Here is a 26,748-nt window from a genome sequence, read left to right as displayed (position 1 = left end):
CCGCGTGTACACGTAAGGAAGACACACTACCACGCTACGAGACGAGAGCGTGGCCTTCCTTTACACACACGGCAACTACACGTTTCAATACACATTCACGAAACGTCGTTCCCGTACGTACACCATTGAGGCGTAGCGCACGAACGTACAGGACACAGGCACCACACCGGACGACGCTCCAACCACTACTGAACAGCACTTCTGCGCGTAAGGAAGGTGTTGGCACGGTCTGAATCGGAATGTGTTGTTTACAGTAAAACGCTGTACGGAAAATGCCACGCCGGAAAATGAGTTCCCCCAATTGGCACTCACTCTCTCGGAAATGAGATATACAAAAGATGGAGAGCCAAAAGCGATTTGTAAACAGAGCGTGAGTGTCCAACATTCCTAGAAGCACTCACTCAGGCATCCCACGCGCGTTACCGGCCGGTTTCCGGTTGTTACAACGGAAACGTGACACCGTGGCCGTTTTAATGCGGGCGAAAAGGGGATTTTTTTTACAGCAAAGGTGACAAACACGCGCATGATGGTTGTTTGGCCATGTTCGTCCTTGCTGAGTTTACCGATACTGGGATTTTTTTTTGTTGCTTTCTCTATTTTGCTTCAAAGCCGTTTTGTTTTTGAGTTCCGGCCGGGTGTGTGTGTTTGATTAAGGCGCAATGTAAGGCGGGAGAGCGTGATGTGTGAGTATGATTGTTGCTACACCGGATGTTTGCTAATCGTACCAAAACGTTAAAGGTATTGAGCGGAGAATGGTTTTCGAAGCAGTTTAGAACGATTGACGCACCTTAAATAGCGAAAGGAAGGAAAATGTCACCTAATACTGTGTCCAATGTTATGTTATTGTATATCAAAACTAGCCTTTAATTGTTCTATAAGCGCATTTGCTTTATGGGAACGACACGTGAGTCTATCTACATAGGAAACAACCACAAGAACCAAACGAAGAAAGTCAAAAATTCATAAAAATATAGTTTTAGCAACACAAATTAAATGAATTATAATTAAGTGTGGAATTTTATTATAAAAATTTCTTATCAATAAACCACCTTGTACAAAACAACGTGTTCAAGGGTTAATTTTAACCCGACCAAGAATCAATCAGGGATTCAACCAAAGGGTCAGAATTAACGGATTGAAATAGACTGGTGGTCAGTTTTTTTTAAGAAGCGAAATAGATTACAGAGTTCCAATAGGGTCAATAAATCGTGGGACAAAACTCCATTGGAAACCCTGCATCTCAAATTAAGGGTAAAAGTTGACCCTTCACTTTGTCTTTGAATTTTTAACTTTGCCAAACCCTGCTCGAAAAGATTCTGATAAAAGGACCGTTGCCTACAATCGTCTTTAACACCTGTTATCTTTTCAATTATTGCTAAAATGTAAGGATAACTTTATCAATATGTTTTCTCACCTTTTTCCAGCTCTTTCCCAAACAAGGGCACAACTCTCAAATGTATCCTCAACCCGTTCCTATCGACAACAAAGTCAAAGATCATTTCCAGAAACGATATCCAAACCTTACTTGGGATCGTACCCGTATCATTACCTTCTATCCTTCGTTCCCAAAAAAAACGAAAACGACCTACTACAAAAACCCCTTTTGCTTTCGTGTTGCTAAACCTTTTCCGGTTCCCATCATTTGCCCTTTAGTAACCTCTTCCACTGGATATGAACATTATCCTAACACCTCGTCCTTGTATCATTCCTTCTTCCTGGAGATCAGCTGGGGGATAAGCCCTACCCGACAACCAAAATGAACACCTCTCATCCCACCGAAGAAAGTCATTAGGCCTCCCAGAAGATGAGAAATGAAAGTCGAACAACAGAAACCTACGTACACATAATATCCAGGATGGCCTGCAGACGAAATGTTGCGGTTCTGTAGTAAAGCCATACACATACAATGACACACTCACCCAGTATTCTTTGTCCTTTCTCCAATGCAACCCAAAATGGAGAAAAGAATTTCTAAAGGATTTTTCATCCTGTCCATCCCACAACACATCCTGGAACGGTGAGCTGAAACTGGAAGCGACAGGTCAAATTCCATTGGGAGTAATAAAACCACCCATTCCCTTTTCCCAGGTACTAGCGGGTGTGCGTGTGTGTAACGGAGAAAAAGACTCCACCGACAACAGAGCATGATGTGTGGATGTTTATAATTTTGCGCACCCTCTTCTTCGACGCCGGAGGGTTGCGGTTCACCTCGGAAAGCCAAGAAATGTCAAGATGTCACACAAATATGCACTCATTTTCGACGACAACGAAGACCTGTCGATTGGAATGTACCTTCCCTTTCCTTTCCGGCAACAGTCCGGCTTGTGACACGTGCCAAGAGGATTTTGGGCGCGAGGGTGAATAGTTTTGTGGTAGTTGTCCCCCACAAGCGTAATTAGATGTGATGAGATTAGGCAGGGATACTGGGGCATAGTGGAATAGGGAGTGAATTAAAAAATTACCCTCCTAAACCGACAAATGGGTCACCTCTCAACACTCAACCTCTCGCCAATCGATCGGGAAGAGGATTGAGAGAACATTGAACGCAAACGACATTGCCACCGAGGTACTTGGAAGGGACGAGCCTTCTTCTAATATTATCATTGTGTAGCTGGACAAACAGATCATTAAACCTTCTTCATCCATTCAATAACATCATCCACACTTAACGCTCAATGTCCATCCCTCTAACGCTTATCAAAGGACTACCCCAGGAATATGCAGTATGTAAATGACTTCGCTTCAAGTGGGCCACTTGCGGTCCGTTGAATTTTAAATAATAAATAACAAATAACAAATATAAAGATCTCTGAGGATGGCAAGAGGTTCCAATTCAGTCTTTCATATGTTTATCAAAACAGCCTCGATTTATTCTAATATACACCCTATCTCCCTCTCTCTGTCTTTAGAAATAGCTTCATCCTCTCTCAATCAACTTTCAGGAGGGACTCTACTGAGACATCCCTTAGTCCCTCCAGCCGTCCCTAGCAGTTTGGTCCAGAATCATTAATCAACCTGAGCAAATCAGAATTGACAGCACAATTACAACCTTTCGGATGTTTCCTTTTTTCTTGTTTCATGCCCCGCTGGAATTGCAATTAGGAGTAGTGTAATTGCGGGTAAAAGAATTGTGTTTCTTTTTTGCTTTGTTTCTCCATTAATTGTATGTCACGGGCGAGAGCGTCAAAAATTCAATTGAGCCAATAGGTGGAAGGCTCATAATCGGAATTCTCTTGGCAGAGAGGTTTCATGTGAGTCATCACATCCACGGCCAGTGGGAATCAGTACTATCAACTTCTACTACAACAGTTTGTACTTGGTTTTTGGACGTACTTCCCAAAGGATATTTGGATACATTAGGTCTACATTTGTGCCTGTACCTTACAAACGCAACCCTTCTTGATAAGTAAAGTTTCCCTACAATTTGTAAGATCCTAATTGAAGTCAACTTTACATACTTTCATCCCACCTCTGCGCACGACCGCACAGTAAAAGTTGTACATTTTTTAGTAAAATTGATTTCCTTTCCACCCGGCCCGGGTAGGTTCTTCCCTTACTTACCTGTCCCTTTAGTTCACATCCAGCACACGCTTGCAAAGAAACCTATCCCTGTCGGATCAGGAGTTGGTAAATTCCTTCGAGAGCAATAAACTGGCTTCCCTTTTCGTGTTGGGATTTTGTACGCCTGTGGGCCTGGGTGGGCTACACAACACACATAATCTCGGTGAATGCCATTTTGCAAACGGAAAGGGGGTTTTCTCTTGCACAGTTCTCTTCTCCAAAAAACACGCATCTCTTCTTTGTTGGAGCTTTTGCTTCGTTTTAATGTATGTATCACATTGAGCGTACGGCAAAAGAGTGACGCCGCTGTCACTGTCCCCATAGTACGACGTGCACTTACACGTTTGTTTCTTCCCGTTTTGTTTTGCTTTGTTTGGTGTCAACCTAGTAACATCTTACCCGACCCTTCATCATCCTAAACTCTAGTTTGCTCTCTTGAATAAAATTCTAAAACTACTGTACTTTGTACGCTATTTACAAGCCACTGCCACTCTTTCCCGATATATTGCTTCACAGTCCTCCTCCACCTCGTGATTGATTGATAGCTTCCTTGGACTTGAAACAATTTTAAACCCGCACCGAAACACCTGATAATCTGGATCTTCCTTCCCATCTCGCTTTCACTGTGCCCTTAAACTACAGGAACAATATAGACTCTCGGAGGAAGTTAGGAAAATAAACGTTGCGCGATTCGTTCACATCTCCTTTCGTTTGTGCTTGCTACACTGGCTAGCCATATTTTTTCAATCTTCAATAACTAAAGGTGCGTGTTGGAAAGAAAAAAAAATGATGGACTTTAGAAGAGACATAACTTAAATTCACACATCCCAGTAAATACAAAAACCGAACGCTAATCGCCACTACTAAGCTCTCTGATCAATGAGGAGGTTTGTTTTATACTGTCTATCCGTTAGCGATAAGGCGATGATGATGATATTGGTGAACCTGTCTACTTCTTCCCATACCTGGGAAAAAGCACTTGGTGGCAGCATTCCTCTCTGTCTTTTCTGCTTTTGATTTCTTTTCCTAAACCCCAAAAACATTCATTGCCCAGGTCAATTGTTTTGTATTGCACGTTTACAGAGCCTGAGGAGACCCATCGCCAATCGCTGAGTATAATGCACCTCACTAATATTGTTGATCGAAAGGGACTCCTCCGACAGCTGTTCGTACTCCCGCTGCATCATCTTCTGTACCCGCTCCATCAGCGCTGGAATGTTGTCCTTGGAAAGGCCCGCGCAGGACACTTCCGGTAGAATTTTGATGATATTTTGCCCTGCAAACAAGCAACAGCAGCGATTAGAACCTTGAATCCCCTCAAAAGCTCAAACTGTGGAGCCTAGCCCCGTCACCTTACCTCGTTTAAAGATCTTCGCTTTGGATTTCAAAAAATGGTACTTCGAAATGACCACCGGTTGAATGAAGGCTTGCGATTCGACGGCGACGTGGAAGCATCCCTTCTTGAATGGCAGCAGCTTGTCACCGGTGCCACGCGTACCCTCGGGGAAGAAAAGCAGCTTTGCCTGCGGGCGGAGAAGCCAAAGCAAGGGTTATTATGTTGAATTTTGCATGCACGGACTACGGGCTAGTACCTGTTTCTCATTGATCGCTTTAGCATAACTTTAGTGCACCGATTTGTTTCGTTAAAGGTAGATGCACATTTCCTGCATGCATTGCATCCATTTTCATGACAAAAATGAAAACGAATGAAAAAACTACTTAATTTTGAGATTCGGCATGACTATTCCCTCGATGACTAAAAAAAGCTTCCACCAGCCGCCGCCAGATGCGCTAGTGAATATCGAAATTACACTTGCGAGTACGATCAATGTCGCCCGGCCTTAATATATTTTTATTTAAATACCATACCATGCATACAATAAACAAGGAAAAATGCAAATATATGTTTATGCAAAGACTCTGTTGATGCGCCTGCTGTTATGCAAAGTACATAACAATTTAATATTTTAACCGTTTTGACGCTTTGAAGCGAGCTCAATCATTATAGCTTTGTATTTAGCATACATTAATTGACATATTTTGAGCAGAACAGTAAAAAAACATAATATCCGAAATATGTGACATCAACCACACAAGTTCTCACACCGATCGGTGGTCGTAACACATCTTAATTCGAATCCAATTGCTCTCTTCACTTACTGACCCCACCCGTTCGGCGCGATTACCAAATACTCAAGCATGAAAACGAAACAAACGTCCGAGAGCAAGTAATTTCGATACGGTCGTTACTCTCGACAGCATGTTTCGTCTCCCTCATCCACCTCGCCACCATCGCTGGCCATTGCGCAACAACAAAAAAGGGCAATGCAAAATGTATGTCTCTATAAATTTTTATTATTTCATATTACACCCTCTTGAATAAATATTTTATTAGCAAGCACAGCCCTTGTACAGACAGTTTTGTTTTACTTCATTTTTGTCTTCCTTCTTTTATCTCCCTTCTATTTCCATCATCCATCTCGAGCAACATAAGCTACTGGATGCGAAAGATTATGCTGGTTTTAGTTGTCCTTTTCCTTTTGGCAACATCAATGCGGAGACGGCTTTAATCGACAGAAGGGGAAAGAACATCTTCATCAACATCATCGAATGTTCGATTGACCGGGTACGGTGAAAAAACACACAAACCCATCCTTCGTGTTCGTGGAAGAAATTGGAACACGATACCCGCTCCGGCTATCAAAGGAAAAACATCGCATTTTGCGGTGCGCTAGAAACAAAACGAACAAAACTCATGTTGCTACAAACCTGCCAAACGAAACCTGCTGAAAACTCGTGGCTCGTGGCCGAAAGCCGACACGCTGTGGTTAGGTTTGTTTTGCGAATGCGGTGCTATTTTGCTTTCTCAAGTTCAAGAACAAACGCTCGCAATGTTCGAAAATCAGTGCTCTGTGGCAATGAAAAACATTTCGTTCCGTACGGCTGGGGATAAATTTTCACAAAAAACTAAACCAAAAAAAAAGACAATAAAAAACGAGCATGTTAACACAGAATGCCTAACCAACCTGATGAAGGTTTGTGTTTGATAGACATCACCCTTTTTTTGGTTGCGTTTTCAGTGTCCTCCGACAGGTGTTTTTGCTACTTTTAAATTTTCACTACTTTCATCGAAAAGAAAAAAAGAAGAAGGACAGGAAGATCCTTTAACCTCGAGGACTGTATTTTTTTATCCAAAGGAACGTTTCGATTTTCCACGATCTTCTCATGCCATTGTTTGTGGGGTTAGTTTGGGTAGTGAACGGTTGCGTGTTAACCGGCAGCAACGCCAAGAGGGAAGCAAATGTTTAAAAAATTGCTTACCCTTCAGTAACAGTCCGTTTGTGAGGCTTGATTCAGCATCGTTAACCTTCGGGGAGTCCCTTCGCGGCAGTCTTTGACACCGGAACGACGATGTGGGTGACAAAGTGCAAATTTCGAACGTAAACTTTCAACGCCACAAGCTTACGATCCTGTCAGTAAACTTTAAAAGGGTTTCACTTTGAGTGATGTCTTCGTCTAAATATTCTTTTTTTATGGAATGGCTATTCTATCCAGTAAACGATAACACGTTTGATAGACATTTTTGAATTGCGTCATTAGCTTCGATCACAAGATCACGTCGTACAATCTAAACGATTGGTACGACTACGGATATTTCAAGAAAATCCTTTCCCTTTCTTAACAACCACGGTACGGTGTGGGTAATGATACTAAAACGCTATCCCCGCTTCCCCGGAAACGATCGTTCAACTCCAAATCGACACTATAAACATCCATTCCATTGAGCCCTCACATCGATTAACCATTATAAAGCGAAACCTCGTGCCGGCTTTCGAAACCTTCTGCTATACCATCATCCCGGTGAGATTTATCGCTGGCCTAGTCGCACTCGTTTTGCTAAATTTCCTCCAAATGCACCTTTAATAACACTCAAGAACTCGGCAGGCAAACACCATTAGGACCACCGCCGCACAGTGAACCATGCTGTTTCTATCTCCATCTAAATCGCTTCGCCATATTGCCACATTGATTAAACATTACTTTTTATCTGCACCATCTTCAGCAAACGCAACGCTCCGAAACACGGGCCCGAAACTGCGGGAAGGTCTCAGCAGGAGAAAACAGTGCCAAGGAGAGAAAACTTCCAAAGCTTCCAGGTGCTACGGCACTACGGCACGGTCACGGCGGCTTAGCAAAATAGATCCTAGATGGTCGATAGATTCTGGGCCAGATACGAAGTACGTTTTACCAGGCTTCACTAGTTTTATCCGGGCGGGCGAAAAGTTTTCTCCATAAATGTAAGCAGCAATGGAGCAAGGAAAGAAAGAAGAAAGGAACAGCAATTGTTCCATTGATTTCACAACGGTTTAAGATTTTCTTTTCCCTTAAAGAAAACTACCCATTTCTCTACGCTTCATCAATAGTACACGCACCAACCGCACTCTGTCTCGGTAATGTATGGCAACGGAGAGGGGTAAAAGTTGTTCATCCTTTGCTCCCGGTAAAAATGGGGAATAACAGTTTCCAATATTTTTTCGCAACCAAACGAGGTCAACACTGCGTTCGACGCATGATGGAGCGGCCGGATAGCAAAGGAGAAAACTTTTGCTCCATTTGATGCGTAATATGAAGCGCATTATCGGAATATTTTTTTACGCTGCAGGATTTATGTGTTTTTGTTTCTCATTCTTCATTTTGAAGGAGAAATATAATAAACAGCTCAAACGACAATAATATGCTTTCTTAAACAAAACAGGTATGCTCATTCCTCACGTTTTGATATGTAAATTGCATACTTTTGGGCGTTTTGAACTATTATTATTAAATTCCATATTACACGCTAAATGTATGCTTAAAAACGCTACACAAAGCCTCAATAACAATATATTCGGCACTTTCAACCAAACTATATTCTAAATGATAATATTTACACGAAACTTGAAAGATCTCTATGATGTTGTTTATATCAAATCTAACTCTTCCAGAATAACAACAACTGAGTCCCATTTTCGGCAACATCTGATGCTCACCACGCATGCCCCTCTTAACAAAAAGCTTCTGTCCTCTTTAATATACGCATAAAGCAACATTCTTTCAGCCAGCATACCACTTTGCTCCATGGCAGAAGAAAACACGCCACGAGCTGTTGGGGAAACCCGCACTTTTTTATGCATTCCATTCACGATCCTCAAGTTTTTCCAATTCTTCCACATTGGTTTTCCGCTTTCGAAAAAATATGTTTTATGTTCCTCATCCCCTGTATGCTCCCCTCTTTTCAACCTCTTCGAATCTCTCGCAAGTGTCTGTTTTGGTTACAGTTTTGCGTGCTTCGCGGTTTTCGGTTGATGTGGAGTTCTAGATAAACCCGACTACACGCGTTTTCCATGCGTGTAAATCCGCTCCACTCAACGAGGAGCGTTCGGCTTTTACGAGAGGCAAGAAGAAGGGCAAAACGGGAAAGCCCGACCCTGTGCAGCCTTGATTTGAATTTGATATTTATTACCACGTCGAAGGCACACTCACAGTCCGGTGCTACGCACATCCAAAAGTGGTACTAAAGAAATATATCATTCAACATTACGACGCATTCGTGCTAGTTTGGCAGTTTCACCTCCACCTTTTCTGCCACCAAGCCAAGCCCTCGGTTGCCTAATCGAGGAACGATCGTTTGATAAACGAACCCAAAGGACAGCCGCCAAAATAAAGGACCATGCTGAGCTGATGGAAAAGTTTTACCCACTAACACGTTGCAAAGTTTTGTTGGCTCCGGTCCCAAAAGGCTTTTCCTGGCCTTGTCGGCCGACGGAAAGTAAAGTGAAGCAAGTGGTGCGAAATTGATAAATAATAATCAGCATCATTCCTCAAGCATGTGTAGGAAGGGGTGTGGAAAATAGTGATGAATATTGCCCATCCAGTATCGTCACGTATAGCTGACCGGATGAAGGGCAGTGAGGACAGGAGTGTGGCATTTTAATTTACTATTCCACTCTCATACTGAAAAATGTAACGAAACTATGAAACTATCCAGCACAAAGAAAGGGTTGTACTGGGGTAAAGAAAGGGAGCTTAAATAAGATACAAGCTGGTTGAAAGATGTGATGAAGAATGCATAAAAAGGACTTAGTTTTCGTAGCGCCTTTATCGTTCCAAGGAAGACATACAATCATGCAAAGGGAAGCAGTAGGACGGGGTGGCAAAAAGTTTTCCCCCGAGGCGCTTCCTGTTTTCTGCTGACCTCAAACGATTAGCGAAAGAACGGGGAACGGGAGTGAAAGTATTAATTGGCAACTGTTTTGACAAGATAATCAAGTTTCGTGCGTAAATTAATGCTGTGAATGGTTGGTTGTAAGAGTAGGGGAGATGGAAAAGGGGTAAGCATTTCGAGATGAAACAAGTCAAAATGGGAATGGTATTTACTTATAGGCAATAAGAATATATCAATACACGAATAGCCTCTTTGTGCTATTGCATACCTTCAGGCTTATTTGGTAAAAAAACGTCTAAATTAATGCAATATTAAATATAATCGCTTTAAACGAATATTTACACGAATGGCCCTTTGTGCTATTGCATACCTTCAGGCGTATTAAAAAAAACGCCTACATTTATGCAATATGAAATATAATCACTTTATTTCAACCATTGTCATACTTTAAATCATAATGTTCAACTATTAGACCTTTCGCGCTCTATTTTATTACTAACTACTTCATTCTCGATGTCACGACCCTTAAAGCAAACAATTATTTCTGCGTGATAACTCACTACAAACCCCTTTTGTATCGCAAAACATAATGCTACGCTTATCAAACTCTCTTTAAAGTTTACCCATTTTGAGCTATCTCCGTTTGAACCCAGGGTATCAACGATGAACCAAATATTTGCTCTCAACCCACCTCAACCTTTGCTCAAAACACACACACCAACACACACAGTAGCCGGAAATGGGCAAACAGTTTCGGTTGAACTTTCACGGTAACGTACGATGCCCCTGTGGAACGGAGTCAACCGTACACCGGTCCCCACAGTTTGGTAGTTTGTCATCCTGTGGTAACATAAAAGCCAGTGGATTCCGCTCTCTGTGCCTTCGTTCAAACCCGACAGAGCAACAACAACAACAACGGACAGTTTTCCCCTTTAGCTTTGTCAGTTTTACCGACTACGACTACCTTTACAGTGATTGCAAAACCAAACCCACAGAAGAAAAAAAACAAACAAACACCACTAAAACTCACCCAACACCCGGCCCATCCGGTTCGAAGGACCAAAACCAAACGCTTCAACCCAAGCCATTGAAAGGATAAATCTCGCCCCTCCGGTTTCGCTCCGGTTTCACCAGTGGCGTTCGTCCACCGAAAAGACGAACGTAACGAAAGATCACTATCGGCGGCAAATTTGTTTACGTTATTATCAGTTCCAGTGCGAAGCCACCCCACCCCACTTGGCTTTTGTTCGGGACTTTTATTGGGTTAATTATGCTACAACCGGTCGTCCCCTCGCCAACCATTGGTTTCCCCCCTCTTCATTGGAAATTTCTTCCACGGCTTCGGGGGTAAAGGGGTCCAACGACCCTCTCCGTGTCTGTTCCCCGATCCTGCTCAAAAGACACCGTTTGTGTGCATCGGTGCTCATACTTTTTTACGATACCATCATAAACGCACCTCGTTCGCAGCCGCGCACACTCCGGCACGCTCTCCATCATGTTCGGCACAAACGCCCTCCACCGGAAGTTCATGTTGGCGTACAATTTCGAATCGATTCACCCAGCGTCGACGCACGTGACTGTGATTTGGACGGTGTGGCCACCGAGGAGGGTTTGAGCGCTGTGTATGTGCGTGCTAATGCTAATTTTTCAACACCACCACCACCACCACCATTGCCGCGTTTGGATGCGATTGACTAACGACTCGACTGTCGGTGTGATTGGCGCTTTGCCGGGCAAGGACATCGAAGCGCACCAACACGGCAGCCCTGAGGGAATGCGCATCAACCGGCGCTCCGACTGCAGCTCTTGGGGTGTGATGCGTGGTGAAATTATATTATTTAAAATAGGCGTATAATTAAGTCCGAAGCTTTCAATGCCACTCTCTAATGCCCTCCCGGGAGGTGACGTGAATCTTCACTGAGGACTATCGCAAACCCCCAGAAAATGAGTCATTCCACTGAGTGCTCTCACCGTACCCGGAGAGCACTCGACACCGCTCACTACAGCCACTCGTTTTCGCTTCCTCGCGAAACGTTTCCTCAGCCTTGTAATGACACCTTTTGGAAAATGGAAATTACCATCCCAAGCGCCCAGGCTCATCGTTGTTTTATGATTCTTATCTGACGCTTTATGGCTGTCGAAAAAAGTGTCATTTTCCCCGCCATGCATCGCCACGTTTTGCACGTGTTTGTTTTTATCGCTCGCTCTCATCGCGGCCCCCGTTATGCTCGTTTCATTTAGTAATTTTATACGTATGTAAATCACTTTCCTACCCATTTCATGGGGTGCCCGAAGCTGTGCTCTTGTTACGCCGTGCATTCATCCCGCATGGGGGACATTTTACAGGGACGCAATAAAAGGCGCTGCTAGACCCTTCAACGAGGGAGCGGGAAATCCGATAGCGTAGTTAATTGATCGGATTTTGGCCTGGCGCAAAATTATGCTTGAAATTTTCCGTCACTGAATATGAGCAAATGTCACAAGTTGATCCCAAACCATGTTTGAAACGTACTTCTTTCTTTATGAATATTTTCCCCAAACAAAGCTCAATAAATACCCTCAGCAAAGCTACTCGCTCATCATCGTTTGACCCTGTGTGGACTCTATATTACAAAAAACCCCTGGCTAATGCACCGAGCAAGGCCACCAGCCCCCCTACATTTCTAAAACGCAATAGTAATAATCGTAAAACTGAAATACCCTGAGTTTCAGTGGATTTCACTCGATTTACTGCACTGCTACGAGCGATGCCCCCGGAACCACTGCGCACATGGAAAGAAGGGAAATAAAGATGGACTGTATTAAGTGCTGGGGTACGGGTCAAGCCATGCACTTACACCACCGTTGCATCAGGTCCCGCCCTGCAGCCTTGATCGTCATCGTGCTTCAAGGCATGCTGGAACGACCGAGCGCAATGAACACACTTTCCACACTGTCTCCAGCAGGATTATGCATTGTTCGTCGCCAGCGGCCACAAAGTCCTGCTGCTGGACGTGTTGTTGTCGACCGGCGACAATTGTTTGATTAAATAAACGCAGCATGTTGGCACCATCATTCCGTGGCGTTGATGTTGGTACAGATCTGCAGAAAGACCCTCTGGATGGCGTCAGAAAGACGATAACTCAGAGGTTGGGATTGTATGGGCGGGTGTTTGCTGTTGCTGTTCCCAGATCTCCCCCACATCCAAGCAATTGGCTGAAGGAGTAAAAAACGCATACAAACTCATATGGGAAGTGTATGAAAAAAAAAGAAAAAAAAAGAAATGGCATTGATTCATTGCACAACGCGAAGAAAGCATGAGCGTTGGCGAGGCGAGAAATGCGATAATTGATTGCGACGAGAGTCATAAACAGCGTCACGACTAGTGGCCACTTCTGGGCCATTTCACATGGCTTCATTGCTGGCTTTGCTAGTACATTACGGGTCACCAGGACGCATTTGGTAATGTGGTAATAGAGTAAGGCGTGTTGGTAATAACGACACGGAAACTAGATTATCGATAACCCCCTGTCTAGGTGAATTGACTGCCAATCACTAATATTAATCATTTGTTTTAGTGATAATTACAATTTACTCTCTATTGACTTGTTCCTTGGAGATAATGCGCCTCAATGTAGGCAAAGAACATATCACTCATTTAGCGCAAAAACGAGATGCTGACAATGGATGTATTTTTTGCAGCTTGCCTAACTTCAGGCGCAAGTCTGTGTGTTGCAAGCGATATTTTGTTCATCTGATTGCATAACTTTTGGCGCTTTTTGTTTCTAGCATGTAGTTTCGTTTAGTTTTACTCATATTTTCAGGAAAAAATCATTCCATTTTCTTACAGAATAGAGTACAATGTGCTACATTTTCAGTACCACCATCATCGTCCATTTAATGATCAGCCTGGTACAGTTTATCGTCAATCGTCCTGCGTTAACAGTGGCCTGCTCACTGCTGGACATAAATAATATCCCGCAGCTTCAACGACTACATTGTCTGCCCTTTCGAGTTAATGAATCAACGCTCCAGCTACCTTCTTGCAGTTAGTGCCTTTTGGCGGTAGATAGACTGCACTGGTACGATACTATCTCACCCGTGGCGTTTTGCCATCGTCGCTCTTTTCACAATGTAACAAAGATAGAGTAAAATTCATTCCGTTAGAATGGTACCCGCCAGAAAACTCCCTCACCAAACGCATCTCGTTAGTGCGCCAGTAGCACAACCAGCTAGTAATCAGGCAATAGGAGAATTTGAGGAGAGAGACAGTTCCTCTTAGTAGCTTCGAAAATGGATGCTCGAAAGAAAGAAACAATTTACCAAGACTGATTCTGATCTCGGTAGATGGATGAGTTTGAAGCGAAGAAAAACGTTCAACTGGAGACGCAGGCAGTTTGTGCAAAAGGCCATGAACCAAACTATCAACTTGCCAATCAAATGAATTGCAAAGGAAAAAGCAAGCAATGAGAAACACAGCCATGGCTGGGACAAACAAAAAAGCAGCAAAACGAAACGGAAAAAGTGGCAATAATTTTCTGTTTATTGTCTAACTCAAACCCATCCTGCAAGGGTCTCTTTTCTACGCTCGCATGCTTTACAGCAGATAAACACGTCCCCATTTTCCTGTTGCAAACGTACAGAGCCCAGCACAAGAAAATGAGCCCCCCGAGAATGGGCATAGCTGGGCGCAAGAAACAAAGAAACAAGCCTGCAGAAAGGTCCGGAAAAGGGACGTGCTTCGATGCCAACCTCACAACAAAACCCCTTTTTCCCCTCAGGAGAGCAATTGAAGCGACGTGTTGGAATAGTTTCTGTGCGTATTATCGGGCACCAACACACAGTGGGCAGCAGTAAGGACGATTGTTTTCTCGTGCTTTTGCAAAACGAGTATCTTTCCACAGTCGTCGCACACTACATTCTTATCAAACCCTGAAACCCGTGAACAAAATAAAGGAAGAAACCGGAAACCGAATAAACACCGTGGTTACCGTGGTCCATCCACCATCATCGTTTGGTGCTGATGGGATTAAATTAAACTGACCGTTTACCGGACTGTTGGGAGGAAGAAAAAAGCAGAAGCAAATAGATAACAGGACACCAGCCTCTTTTTGCCGACAAGCCGTTGTTTGCTGCAAATAAAACCCATCTCAAGGGTTTATCTCTTACGCGGCCTCTCTTTTGGCAGCCACAAGAGTGAATGAATTCACGTTTGCTCACTAATCACACCTCGTGGTGCTGTGGCCGCAAAGCAATCAATCATAACGGGTTTGCTAACTTTTCAACCCATAAACCGTCTCGGCGTTCGGTTGATTGGAACGAATGGATGAAATTAATCCTTCAGTCAAGTTGGTTCTGCCATAGATTGGTACAGATTGACGTAACGCTGTTGTATCCATGGTGATATGGGGATGACGTTGAATGGGTTTGTGCCGGTTGCCATATGCTTTCTGGTACCAATATCTGGAACTGATTATGGACCGAAAAAACTATCCTTTAAGAGGACTTTAATCCTTTTGCACGTCATTGTCCAGTTTTGTCGATTTTCGGTCCGGATCTTATTGTCCAACGATACAACCGTCGGCAGACAAGACAACCTCAGCATTGTCGCCGTCCCTGTAATTTTCGAATCCTTACCAACGCCATATCAACGGGTTCGGGTGTTACTTTATGATTTAATTGTATTCATAATACCATGATCAAATTAACTTTTCAAACACTTTGCTTCCAAAAACCTTTCCCTTCGTTCTCAGTCCATTTTTGGGGCGCCCCGGAAAATGTCATCCCACGCACTGTGGAAGCCATAGCGAGTGGGAAATTATTTTCACTACCAATTTCTATTTCCATTTCATGGTTGGACAATTACCGGCTAACATTTTTCGTTTCGTTCAGTGTTGTGGTTGCTGCTGCTAAACTGCTTGGGACGGGGACGAAGCTTACAGGCGGCAGGAATTGGAAAATTTTAATCCATCGTTGATACCCAAGGATTCGCAGAGATTTGGCAGCAAAGGGCATATTCGGGACGGTCGAGTGCTCACATGTGAGTGAGTGTAGTTCTAAGCAACGTTTTCAGTATTGCAGGGATCTTGAACATGAAATTTTGCTTCAATTCTACCATTAAAATGAGCTAAAAAATATTTATAGTAAAATAAATGTAACAAACCAGTTTTACTCTGCAAATTGCATGTATTTAGGCGCTGCAACGATTCTACTTCGCCTAACAGTAAGAAATTCGTGATACTTTTGATGTGTACCGATCTGTTGAATCATGCTGCTTTTCTGTTGAAGCATGCTGCTTTTGATTAAAACACTCGTATTATTTGTTGTCAAATTATTACTTTAATTTTCCTGCGGAAATTACCGTATACTGTGCAGAGCCCCTGCATTATCATTCACAGTACAATCTCTCTCCTTCTCTTACTGTTTCAACTGAGTTTGTTCCCAGTTTTTTGGGCAGTTGAACTTCCTCTTTTTCCCCCGGTTCATTGAATTTTTAATAGAGATTATTATCAGACAGAATGTATCCGTGCCGTTCGGTTGCCTTTGCGTTACATCCCGGAAGCACGATGAGCACAATTTACGGGATCCTCTTAAGTGGAATGAAAAATATTTAAACCCCATTCATAGCCCCGGCCCGGGGAATGCCGTCGACTGCGTGACCATACGAATACGGCCAGCATGGTGCGTTGTGGTTATTGGATTTGACGGGTGGGTAAACCTATGTAAACTGGTTTCTCTCTCTCGCTGGTATACTTCCTGGTGCGTTGAGTGTTATAATTTCATGCGATTCATAACCGGGCGCGCAAAAACGGTCGGCGGAAGCAAGTTCTTTAAACAGGAAGCTGGTGGTAAACATTTCAATTTACAACTACTTTGTCCTTCTTCCCTGAAGTGCTTTGCAAAACTGCTGATGATAATTTTTACTGGATTTTCTTTGCACTTTCTTTGTAGCTCACTCTAGTCTTATCTTTCCGTGTTCGTTGAAATTCTACCAGTATGCTTTGGTATGCCGCATACCGACCGATTAATCCGTTCCATTACTTTAGGAAACCGTGTGTGTGAGGTGATATTCACCCCAAACAAATCTATCCAAAGTGTTTGTGTGCTTCAATCATTTCACTGAAACCTTAACCATGTACACTTTCTCTCCTACAGTAGTAGCCGGCATCAACATAAATTAAAACACTGGAAAGAAAATGATGCCTCCTTCCGTGCCATTTCCCCGCCATTTCACTTGTTCTTTTACCCTCCCAAAGGTCTTAATTATTTAATTAATTATGCATGGCATAGTTACAGCAGCAGAAAGCGTTTTCGCTGGTGTTCGCATACTCAGTGTCCTGCTCCCCACTTTGGTTAACCTTTGGAAGGAAAACCCCAGGGCAGGATAATCAACACAAAGCAGACGGAGCGAAATGTAATAAAAGAAATATAACCACCTTCTCGCTTGCCCGAGTTCCATCCCATCCGGTGGCCAATTAAAGCAAAGTTACCGAAAATGAAGCCAGGCGAAAGTGGGAACGCACCGGATGAATACTAAACCATACTGTCTTTGTTTCCACATCACTCGAGCAGGACCGGCCATTGGTCCGTGGTGGTCATTTGCGCCACTGCACCTGTCGATGCGGAAAAATGGGCCAACTTTCAAACAAGGGGACTGCTGTTCCTTTTTTCCTTTGCGCGAAGGGAAAAATAGCTACTAAAGGGAGCTGATAAAGCGTAAATCGAAGAACGAGAGAGAGAGAGACAGCAACTACAATTACAATTGCTATTATCAACGAACAAGCTAAGTAATTTGTCATTAGGACAATCTTTTTTCTCCCCAGCAACAACAATGAAAAGTCTCAGCTGGGTAAGAGTAAAGCTCGATTTGCTTAATCACGCTATAATTGGTACACAGTTTGTAATCTAAATGAGTTTTGCTTTTTGAAAGAAAGGGTAATTTTACAGCCTTTAGTGAATGGTTTGAACGAGAAAAGAATGGCAAAAGTATGTCGGTTAAGCAAATGACAAACATTTTTGAGCCTAAATTTATGCAATCCGCCTAGCAAAATGTAAGTCAAGAGTTGAAGGTACATTATTTTATTATTTTACAATTTACATTAAATACACTAAACAGAAAACATACCCAATAGCTCTATAAAATGTTCTAAACGTTTACCTTCAACAGCAGAACAGAGATGCTCACTCTCATCATACACAATTTCCCAAATGACCTCATAAATCTCACTCACACAAACCACCACTACCACGCGCTGACTCACTCAACTCAATCAGAAGGACATCTGCAGCAGCATTTCAATAAATTTTCCGCCTAATTAAATCATGCAGCTTTGCTTTACCAAGCCACCCGACAGAGAGAGAGAGAGAGGCACAAAAACACGGATCAGAGAACCGCATCACTGCATCATGAACGTACGAAATACGAACCACTTCAACCGCTTGATCCTTCCGAAGGACATTGGTTTATCCTTCTGGTTCGCAAGCTGTGCCGGCAGCACTGGATGTAGCTCTTGGTAGCAAAAATTCTCCTTCTCGTTCATAAATTTCAATTGCAATGTAAAGTAAATTACAGCTTTGCCTTCGTTACCACAGCCAGAGCTTCTACTGCCATCTATCGTGCCCGTGCACGAAGGTCTTTTGATACATAATAGCTTTGTAGTAGCTGCTGGGCAGCTACCGTACTGTATCAGATGATTTACCATGCTACGCTTTCGGCGGTCGAGTGTATCCTCTTAAAGATCTCCATTCACGTTGCACAAATATTGTCCGACATTAAGTAGATTATGTTTCAAACGCATCAATTGAATACCACTTGAAGGATGGAATCGCATCATTTTCTATTTCTGCACAATGTCAAGTGTGTGGGGTTAAAATGAAATCAAAAGGCATGCTATACTCTAGACAGAGTCAAGTGCACACCTACGATTCAAATAATCGAGATTGACAATCGATCGAGTAGTAACATAAATGGACAACATTAATTGAAAAATGTCTGTTACTTATAGCAGATGTATGTTCGCCTTAAAGAATGCAACCTGTTTTACACAGACAATTCACATATTTACTTATATTGAGGCCCTCCACGACTCTAGTAAGCTTGTTCATATGGAGTCTGACAGTTGGAGGCTAAAATCATCTCAACACTCCATACAAATCCGCACATAAAACTAGCCTGCGATTTTCAGTCTAGATTATTTCAGCCTCCAAGCTAGAACTAGATTCGAGTACCTAGTCGAAAAAATGACTAAACAAGGTAATGTTTTCTTTCATCCAAAGGTCACTTTTTGACAGCACGGGTGAAAACTTTTGCTCAAACAGACATTCTGATAGCTTGATGAAAACACATAACATTCTTAAAATCTTCATTCAGAAGCTATAAAAATCAGCCTTCTAAATACATACACTGTTGCGAAAGCCACTTTAGGAAAAGAGAAAAATGTGGATATTTCTGCTGGGGAAAAATCACAAAATTAGTTTTATTCCTTCCCTTTGACTCGGTGTGGTTCTAAGAGGCCGAAGGCGCATCCTTCGGCTCTATTTATGTCGTCTCTCCCCACCGCCATCGTAAACCCCGGTTACAAATGGAGGGCACCTTAGCCCTATGCCCTATTCTGGTTAGCCATCCGGAAATCCTTACAATAGTCGCGAGCGTAGAAGATTTTGTCAGGCTTCATATGTGTAAACAAACGCTGTTCATAACATACACCTTGAGATAAGCCCACCTGTATATTTTACCCACTTAGATAGCTGCACGAAAACGGTTACTTAATACAAATAGCTGAAAGGCTGAAATATCAGCCTACAAACTTAAAACGGAAAGGGCCCCATTACTAGACGTTTCAATTATGGGTTTACCTCTCTTAATTTTATTTGTTGATTAAAGGTAATGGAAAATAGTACAACGCAATACAAAAAAATGGATGAAAGCCTAAGGAGCCAAACATTTAATTTTGTGGGAAATTCCACGGTACCGGAACTGACCAAATTTCAAACAAATTATCCTTGTTTCTCACTGTGCTTTAAAAAAAATTATTCCAAGCAAAAGCTTGCTCTCAACTGAAGGACCATATTCTATAAAATCACTGCAGTTGTGGTTTGGCGCTCTATCAGGTAAATGACTTCAGGGCTAGTGCTGCAAACTTACGCCATTGTTTTCTTTAACTCGCTAGCATATATAGTTCCCCCCCCCCCCCCAAATTAAGCATCAATGAGTGCATACTCACCGGTCGGATTGCTGTAGGTGATGTAAAGTTTAATTTTCCCTACACTCTTTACTCTTTGATGATTTACTTTGCACAGGATGGAGTGAGCAGAACCACAGTGCTATTGTAGTGAAAGCATGCAAAAGCAAATTAACTGTAGCATCTAAGATCTCTATCTAAGGAAGTTTTTGGCTGCGAGAATTTTAAATAATTTCAAACAATATTAAACACTGCTTTTATAATCCCAAACATCACTTCATCAAACTTTCAGTGGGTGAAAACCAGCCAAAACGTCTAGAAGTATTCGAACATTAATCTTGCGCCCAACAAAACATTACTCCACGTCCACAAAAAGAAAACTACAACTCTGCTGCCCTAACTTACACCATTCTTTGGGGGGAATAGATACATCCTTGTGGTTAAATTAACTCATGATTAATTTCCTCTTAATTTACGCTTCTGTTCTTTTTTTTTTTGTTTCTTCTTAAGCTGTAAAACGGCCTCGCCCGGTCAGATTACATTTTGCCATTAAAAATCACCCACCCCTCACCAGCTGGTTTGGTGATCCAGCTGCACACACCTAAGCATAGGCCCATTTTTCTCCATTAGAAATCTGGATTCAAACTTAAGAAGGGAACGATATTTCATACAAAAATGAAAAAAATCATCCGCTACATTACCGGCGTCGAGCTGATGATTATATTTTTATGCTCTTCATATTTTGTGTTTCATGTTGTTTTCTTGCAAACCATTTTTTTATAAACTTCTTTTTTTGTGCAGCTTTACCACATTATTGCTGCTAGACTACTAGTCATGCTATTTACTCCATTTGTGGCGAGGGGTTGCCAGAAGCAAACAAAAAAAAACATTTCCAATTTCCTCAGGAATTTTCTTTGCCACCTCTTTGCCTGCAACCTTGCCCCTGTTCGGCACTTCTTAATCATCAAAAGCATCCCTCGGTTTTTGGTGTTTTGTTTGGTCAAGATTTATGATGAATTGCTAACTTTATTTATTTTGACTCGCCGCAAGGACGTACTCTTGGTGGTAGAGCGCAAAAACAGCCAAGTGCCTTTGAAGCGAAAGCAAAAAAAACATAAAAGACTCAAACAGAACATCATCTTATCAAACACCAACTAGACGCAATGGGGGTGTCTTGTACCGCTTTTTCGCTTTTCCTGCTTTCCAAAAAAAAACAGCAAAAGTGATTTTCACCATTTACCACTCAGACACTAACCGGTCGAACACTTTCCCACGAAGGATAATCGAATTTGCATTACTTCTGCACCGAGAAAAACCTCAGACACTCAAGCGAAGCGCTCTTATTGCTTGTGTGTAGTAGTAGCAGCAGCACTAGCAGAAGCATCATGTCGAGTTTTCGCGTTCTTTTCACTATTTTGAATAATATATAATCGCTGCACGCGCAAGAGCTTCTCAACTTAAACTGACGGTGGAGAATTTTGGGATGGATGGAAAAAGAAACATACACAACCTGCCCAGCTCTTAACTAGCCCCTTGGGCAAGTGAATCCACAACCTAGAAGTTTGGTGGTTAATATTTTATCGCCAACTCGACCGGAGGGTGCAGTTTCGTGATGCATTATTCAGCGCAGTGATCCCTGGGTTGAGGTTTTGGATGTGAAAAATGATGGTTTCATTTAAAAAATCACTCACTTTGATGGAATATGTTACTGGAAATTTTGAACTTGATAAATGCTCCTTAATATATACTTTATTTTTCATGCTAATAGCAGATAAATCGTAAAATTCGATACCTCAATAAAAATACCTCCAAGAAGTAAGAGCTTACCGAAAAATCAATGGTTAAATAATGTTCGTACAACATAGCCATTTATAAGCCATTAAAATGTAGTTATAAAATGTAGTTATTATAGTGTAATAATGCCCTAACGCTTTCTGCTGCATGGGCCAACATCGACTCGCAGGTCGACTCGCGCGATCGCGACACGAAGCCGAAGCGAAGACGGTTATAGTGCGAAGGGTATAAGTACAGGTGTGAGGTACGCCATCGCCCTTTTTCTATCGTTATCGGAATAAAAAAGACACGTTCTTTATAGCTTATTGTCACAACCAAATTTTATGAAACGTGTCATTTAATTTACTATAGACTACCGGTAAAAATAAGTTGCTTTCGCAACAGTTATCCTTCAATATTATGGTCGCATAGTCTACATTTAGGCGTCAACACACGTATAGTGCAATCCACTCCTTTTCGTTGAATCATTCGCAATAGTTACAACGTTCAATTCAATTTTTAATTACACTGCACGCTAACGTTACCCATCGCAGATCGACCCAAGTGTGTGTGTTAAACTGTTGATTAAGCCCTTTAACTTTAATCCGCACAAATTAGTTTCAACTCGTCGGCAACCATAGCGAGTGCTTGCCATTTTTCAGTGCATTACCTCTTTTTTATTCACACCACTTTTCCATAAAGCTTTCCCGAGTAAAACTTTGTCCGTAATTTTGCCGTGTTCATAACCCAAATATGAGTGCGCTGGAACACTCGGGTTTAATTAAAACTGGTACTGTGCAACCTTTCCGTCTACCACCAACCCCATGGCCCTGCGTGGACGTGACTGTGGAGGATGTGGTGTTTCTATAGCGCACACAAACATAAAAGCGTGCTTGATCATACGGCAATACAACCCAAACCATCTCAAACTCGCAGCCCAAACACCGATCGGTACCGTTTTTATTAGCAACCTAACATGAAACAAAGCCCTTGTCCCTCCAGCACCTAAAAGCGTTGTACTCGGTAAAGGGTTAGGTGGGAGTGGGCATGCCACCAGTTTCAAGCCTCGAATTTGCCCGCACTTTTCCAGCCTAATAGCGCAACACCACTCTTCTCGTCGCTCAACACTTTTCCCGGCGATACGTTTGTTTCCTCCACGGGTTGTTGCGCACTTCCACTTTCCACCCAATAAAAGACATGTCGTGCAAAAATATAATAATAAAAAAACACACTCACAAAAAGCGCCTCCTTTCTACACGCCCGGCTCACCCGTTACGAGAAACTCGGGGAGCCACATTGGCAATAAGCGCAGCCTAACCTTTCCCCCGCGCTAAAAGGGAAGTTCAGAATGGGCAAAGTGAAGGTGAGAGTGTTTTTTGCTCGGAAAACAGTGCCAACAAAAAACCCTCCTTTTGCATTCGAGTTGCGAGTCATATTTCCTATAATTTTCCCATCCAACTGTGTACTCTCGTGGGAGCTAATCCAAAGCGAACCCGTTTTTGCTGGTGCCCCTTGCTTTCCACCAGCTTTCCAACGGTGAAAAACGCGTGAAAATGGATGTTTGCAATTATTTTATTATGATTCGTACTGTCATTTACGCGAGAGCCTCATCAAAAAGGGGCGCTAGAAGCTGCCGGAAAAGGTTCGAGTTGTTTTAATGTTGGGTTTTTTCCTCTTTCCGGTGATATATACGCACTCGTTGTCATGTCATGATAACGTCTCTAGTGACACTCTCCAAGCAGAAATTAGTCTCCTTCCAGTTTTCTAGTGTTTCTCAAACAACACCTGCGCCTGAACTAGAAACGGAAAAGCTAGCTCTCAGTATGCTCAGTTGTTTTCAGTAGTAATAGTTTCTTGGAGACGGTTCTTCTTGCAAAGATTCATTGGTGTCTACACTTGTCTTTCCCAATTTTCCTGCTACCTGCTCTCAAACGCTAATGGGCACGATTTTTTCAAAGCAGACCTAGGAAAGGATCTTCCCAACAAAAAGGTCCCCTCGGCAGGAGGAAAATGGAGTCATTATTTCGATATTATGCAACCGTAGGAATTCGACCTACAGTGGTGCCATCTGCCCAGAAATTCCACGGGCAACAAACCTGAAAGCAACAGCATCTTACGCGACACCAAGATGCCATCCGACTTCATCGTCGCAAGACCCTTCCAGTGGAGAAATAAATTAGTTCCTCCCAAAATGTATCCTTGTTGGGAAACCTACCCGACTTCTCATTGCCCCTGCAGCTTCTGCTACAGTTTTGCGTTACTTACAACGCAACTGAATCGTCTCTGTGTTATCGTCTCTACCTTGCCCTTCAGTACGGTGTATGTTTATGCGTTTGTGGTTTCCTCCAGGCTGTGTGCCGATTTACAACTGAAAGTTTAGAAGACATTGCTACTACCACTGCACTCTGGTGTACTTTTGAGCAAAGACAGGGAAAGGCTTCCTGCTTCCTTTGCTCGGAATTACCCACGGAAAAGTGACTTTAAATGTTCGACAAAAAAACAACGCTCACGATGACATTCTGGGAGGATGGAAAAGAGTGAGAAAGTGAACCGCTTTGCCTAACTGCAGCGCGCTATATCGCAGACGTCTACATGAAAATGAGCTAAATTTCGACTGTCTGTGCAATTTGCCTGTCGCCGGTAAAGTTGTTCAACGCAGCAAGTGGAGTGTACTTTAAAATTACACCAAGAAAAGGGACAACATTCATGCAAAGCTTGAACAGCAGCACCATGAAGTTAACAAACACAACCCAAACCAACCCAAACAAAACCAGGGCCCGGAAAGAGATTACATCTTTTAATTCAATTACAAAAGTGGTAAGCCCGCAAGGAGCCTCGTAAGTGCAATCGTGTGTGTGTGTAGTCCTTCAGTCCTTCAGACGGAGCGAACTGAAAGATAAGCAATTGAGGTGAATTGCTTATCTTGATGAAAGAAAACTGCGCACGGGCTCGTCGTAAAACAAGCCTTTCTGGCAAACAAAACACACTAGCTGTGTGGGTAATGGCAAGCGTGGCTGACGTGGTTCGCTGACGTTGTCATAAATTGAGATGCTTTTACCCGTAACGGGATACATCATGCTTCGTGTCGTTGCTATTGTTGCTGATGCAATTTCATACCCATTTATACACTTTCCACTCCAAACAGTAGTAAATGGAGAGCGAGAGAGAACCGTTTCGTCAAACGAGGTGGTTCTTTCCGCCCGGCACGAAAAGCAAACGAAAGCGATTGCTTTGGAGCAATTTAGTCATTAGAAGGAAAGGGGTGTAATTAATTGTAATCACGATATGCGTAATCAAGAGCTGTTTGCTTAAGATAAGAAACGAAGCTAGGCGCGGGGAGCACAGGTAACGGGAGGTATGTTTAATTATTCGTTTTGTTTCGGTTAAGTTCTAGATGCGAGCTCGTTCCATTCGAAATATTATCCAATCAGGAAAACTGAGCTTCATGATTTATTCAAGGCACAATTTCAACAAGTTTATACAATTGTAATCATTTAACTATAGTTTTTCTACAAAAGGGTCAACAATGCTTCTATGATTTAAGTATTAAATCGCCTAAATGCATGCAATTATCAATACTTATTTATCTTATTAGGATCATCTGTGCTATTTAATAAACCACAAATTATAGAATAAATGAATTATTTCGATTGAAATACTTCAAACAAACTAAAAATCTTCAAACTATCCCTGAGTCTTCAAATAAGCTGCGTAAACTTGACTACATTGACTCAACAAAACAACCCAAAAATGTTGACTTTCAACTAAAGAGCAAACACAAATTAATGACGGTGCAGAAAGAAATTCCATTATCAGACCCACGGTTCATCTAGTCCGTTCCATCCCAAACAGACCTAAAAGTAACCTCAAAACCTAGGGTTATACATTTAACCAACGTCACCAGCAAAAAGGGATCGTGGGATTTGATCTTTGTGATCCCTACTTAGGACACCTTCAGCATGTCACCCAGCGCGATAATGGACTCAACTACGGGACTAATCTCCGCTTTTCATTCTCTAGCACAAACGTTGGCATGAAAATGAAGCGAAGCTCTGTCTTTACCGCACATGCTTGATCCCACCTGTGGGTGCTCGGGTGGGGAGTGATTAGCATTCATTTACCATTCTTCACAGTTTTGAGACAAACCAGAAAAAGACAAAGAGCTCAATTTATCGTGAAGTTTTATGCAATTTAAGGTAAACCAAGGTTTCGTAAACAAACCCAAAACCAAGATTACACAACAAATTTGGAGCTGCCTTACCATTCTTCTACACTGGATATTCATTCAGCTAGAACAGTAACTTCATAATTTCTTATTGATGCTAATCATACACCGACAAACGTTGGCGAAAATAATCGTTCAGCAAGATAAGCAAGACGGGTCTGCATACGAATTTGTTTACATTTCCTCCCCGGATGAAAAGTCGAACACAACACAATTGACGGGCCAACGAGCATTACATCTTCTTCCCGTACAACGCAGCCATCATTCCGATCATTCTGCCCAGAGCATGAGAGCTTTGCCATCATCAACGTCATCGCCATCCGCTTGCAACGGTTGTTGCTCAAATTTTTAAACTTCATTACTATGCAAATTTTATGGATCTTGAATAATGCTGCGTGTTCTTTACCCCAGTGGGAGATCCTCATTTCCCAGTGAAGAGTAGATATAACAAGTGTACTCCTCAGCAGGAATGGAGTCAATTTCCAAAACAGTGAACCTCTGACATGGCTTTGTGTCTTTTCAAGTTTTCCAGCCATTCCATTGTCACATTGCATGTTAAAGAAAACGCAGCAATTTCACAGGAACGGCGAGCAACATTTGCGTCTACGCGTAACTGGATGAATTCAGCGAGGCGTAGAAGTTGTTGGAGCTCGAAAATTTTTCAACACTTCCCAGGCGACGAAGAGATTATTAAATAAGATAAGTAGATTTTAAATCGTATTAAACACAATATATTCTTCATAGCATACTTTAAGGCGCAGAAAAGAAGAAAAGAAAAACGCCAAAATAAATGCAATTGGAACACAAATACCCCTTATTTAGGC

At 42.4% G+C, this 26,748-nt stretch overlaps 1 protein-coding gene across 4 annotated transcripts in view; it reads right to left on the bottom strand.

Moving 5' to 3' along the window:
- Nucleotides 1-3,794: 3,794 nt before the first annotated feature.
- The window catches only part of LOC1271324 (1-acyl-sn-glycerol-3-phosphate acyltransferase alpha), a 59,612-nt gene continuing 36,658 nt past the window's right edge, over nt 3,795-26,748 (bottom strand). For all 4 annotated transcript variants that reach the window (XM_061659099.1, XM_061659100.1, XM_061659102.1 and 1 more), the window contains 2 exons: nt 4,919-5,084; nt 3,795-4,837 (listed from right to left, as the gene is read on the bottom strand). In XM_061659099.1, coding sequence (XP_061515083.1) covers nt 4,617-4,837; nt 4,919-5,084 — 387 coding nt within the window. In that variant the 3' untranslated portion in view covers nt 3,795-4,616. The remainder of the gene's footprint in view (nt 4,838-4,918; nt 5,085-26,748) is intronic.

This window comes from Anopheles gambiae, chromosome 3 (genome assembly GCF_943734735.2).
Source record: "Anopheles gambiae chromosome 3, idAnoGambNW_F1_1, whole genome shotgun sequence".
Classification (NCBI taxonomy): domain Eukaryota; kingdom Metazoa; phylum Arthropoda; class Insecta; order Diptera; family Culicidae; genus Anopheles; species Anopheles gambiae.
The sequence above is the reverse complement of the archived record's forward strand: the minus strand, read 5'-3'. Positions and strand labels throughout refer to the sequence as shown.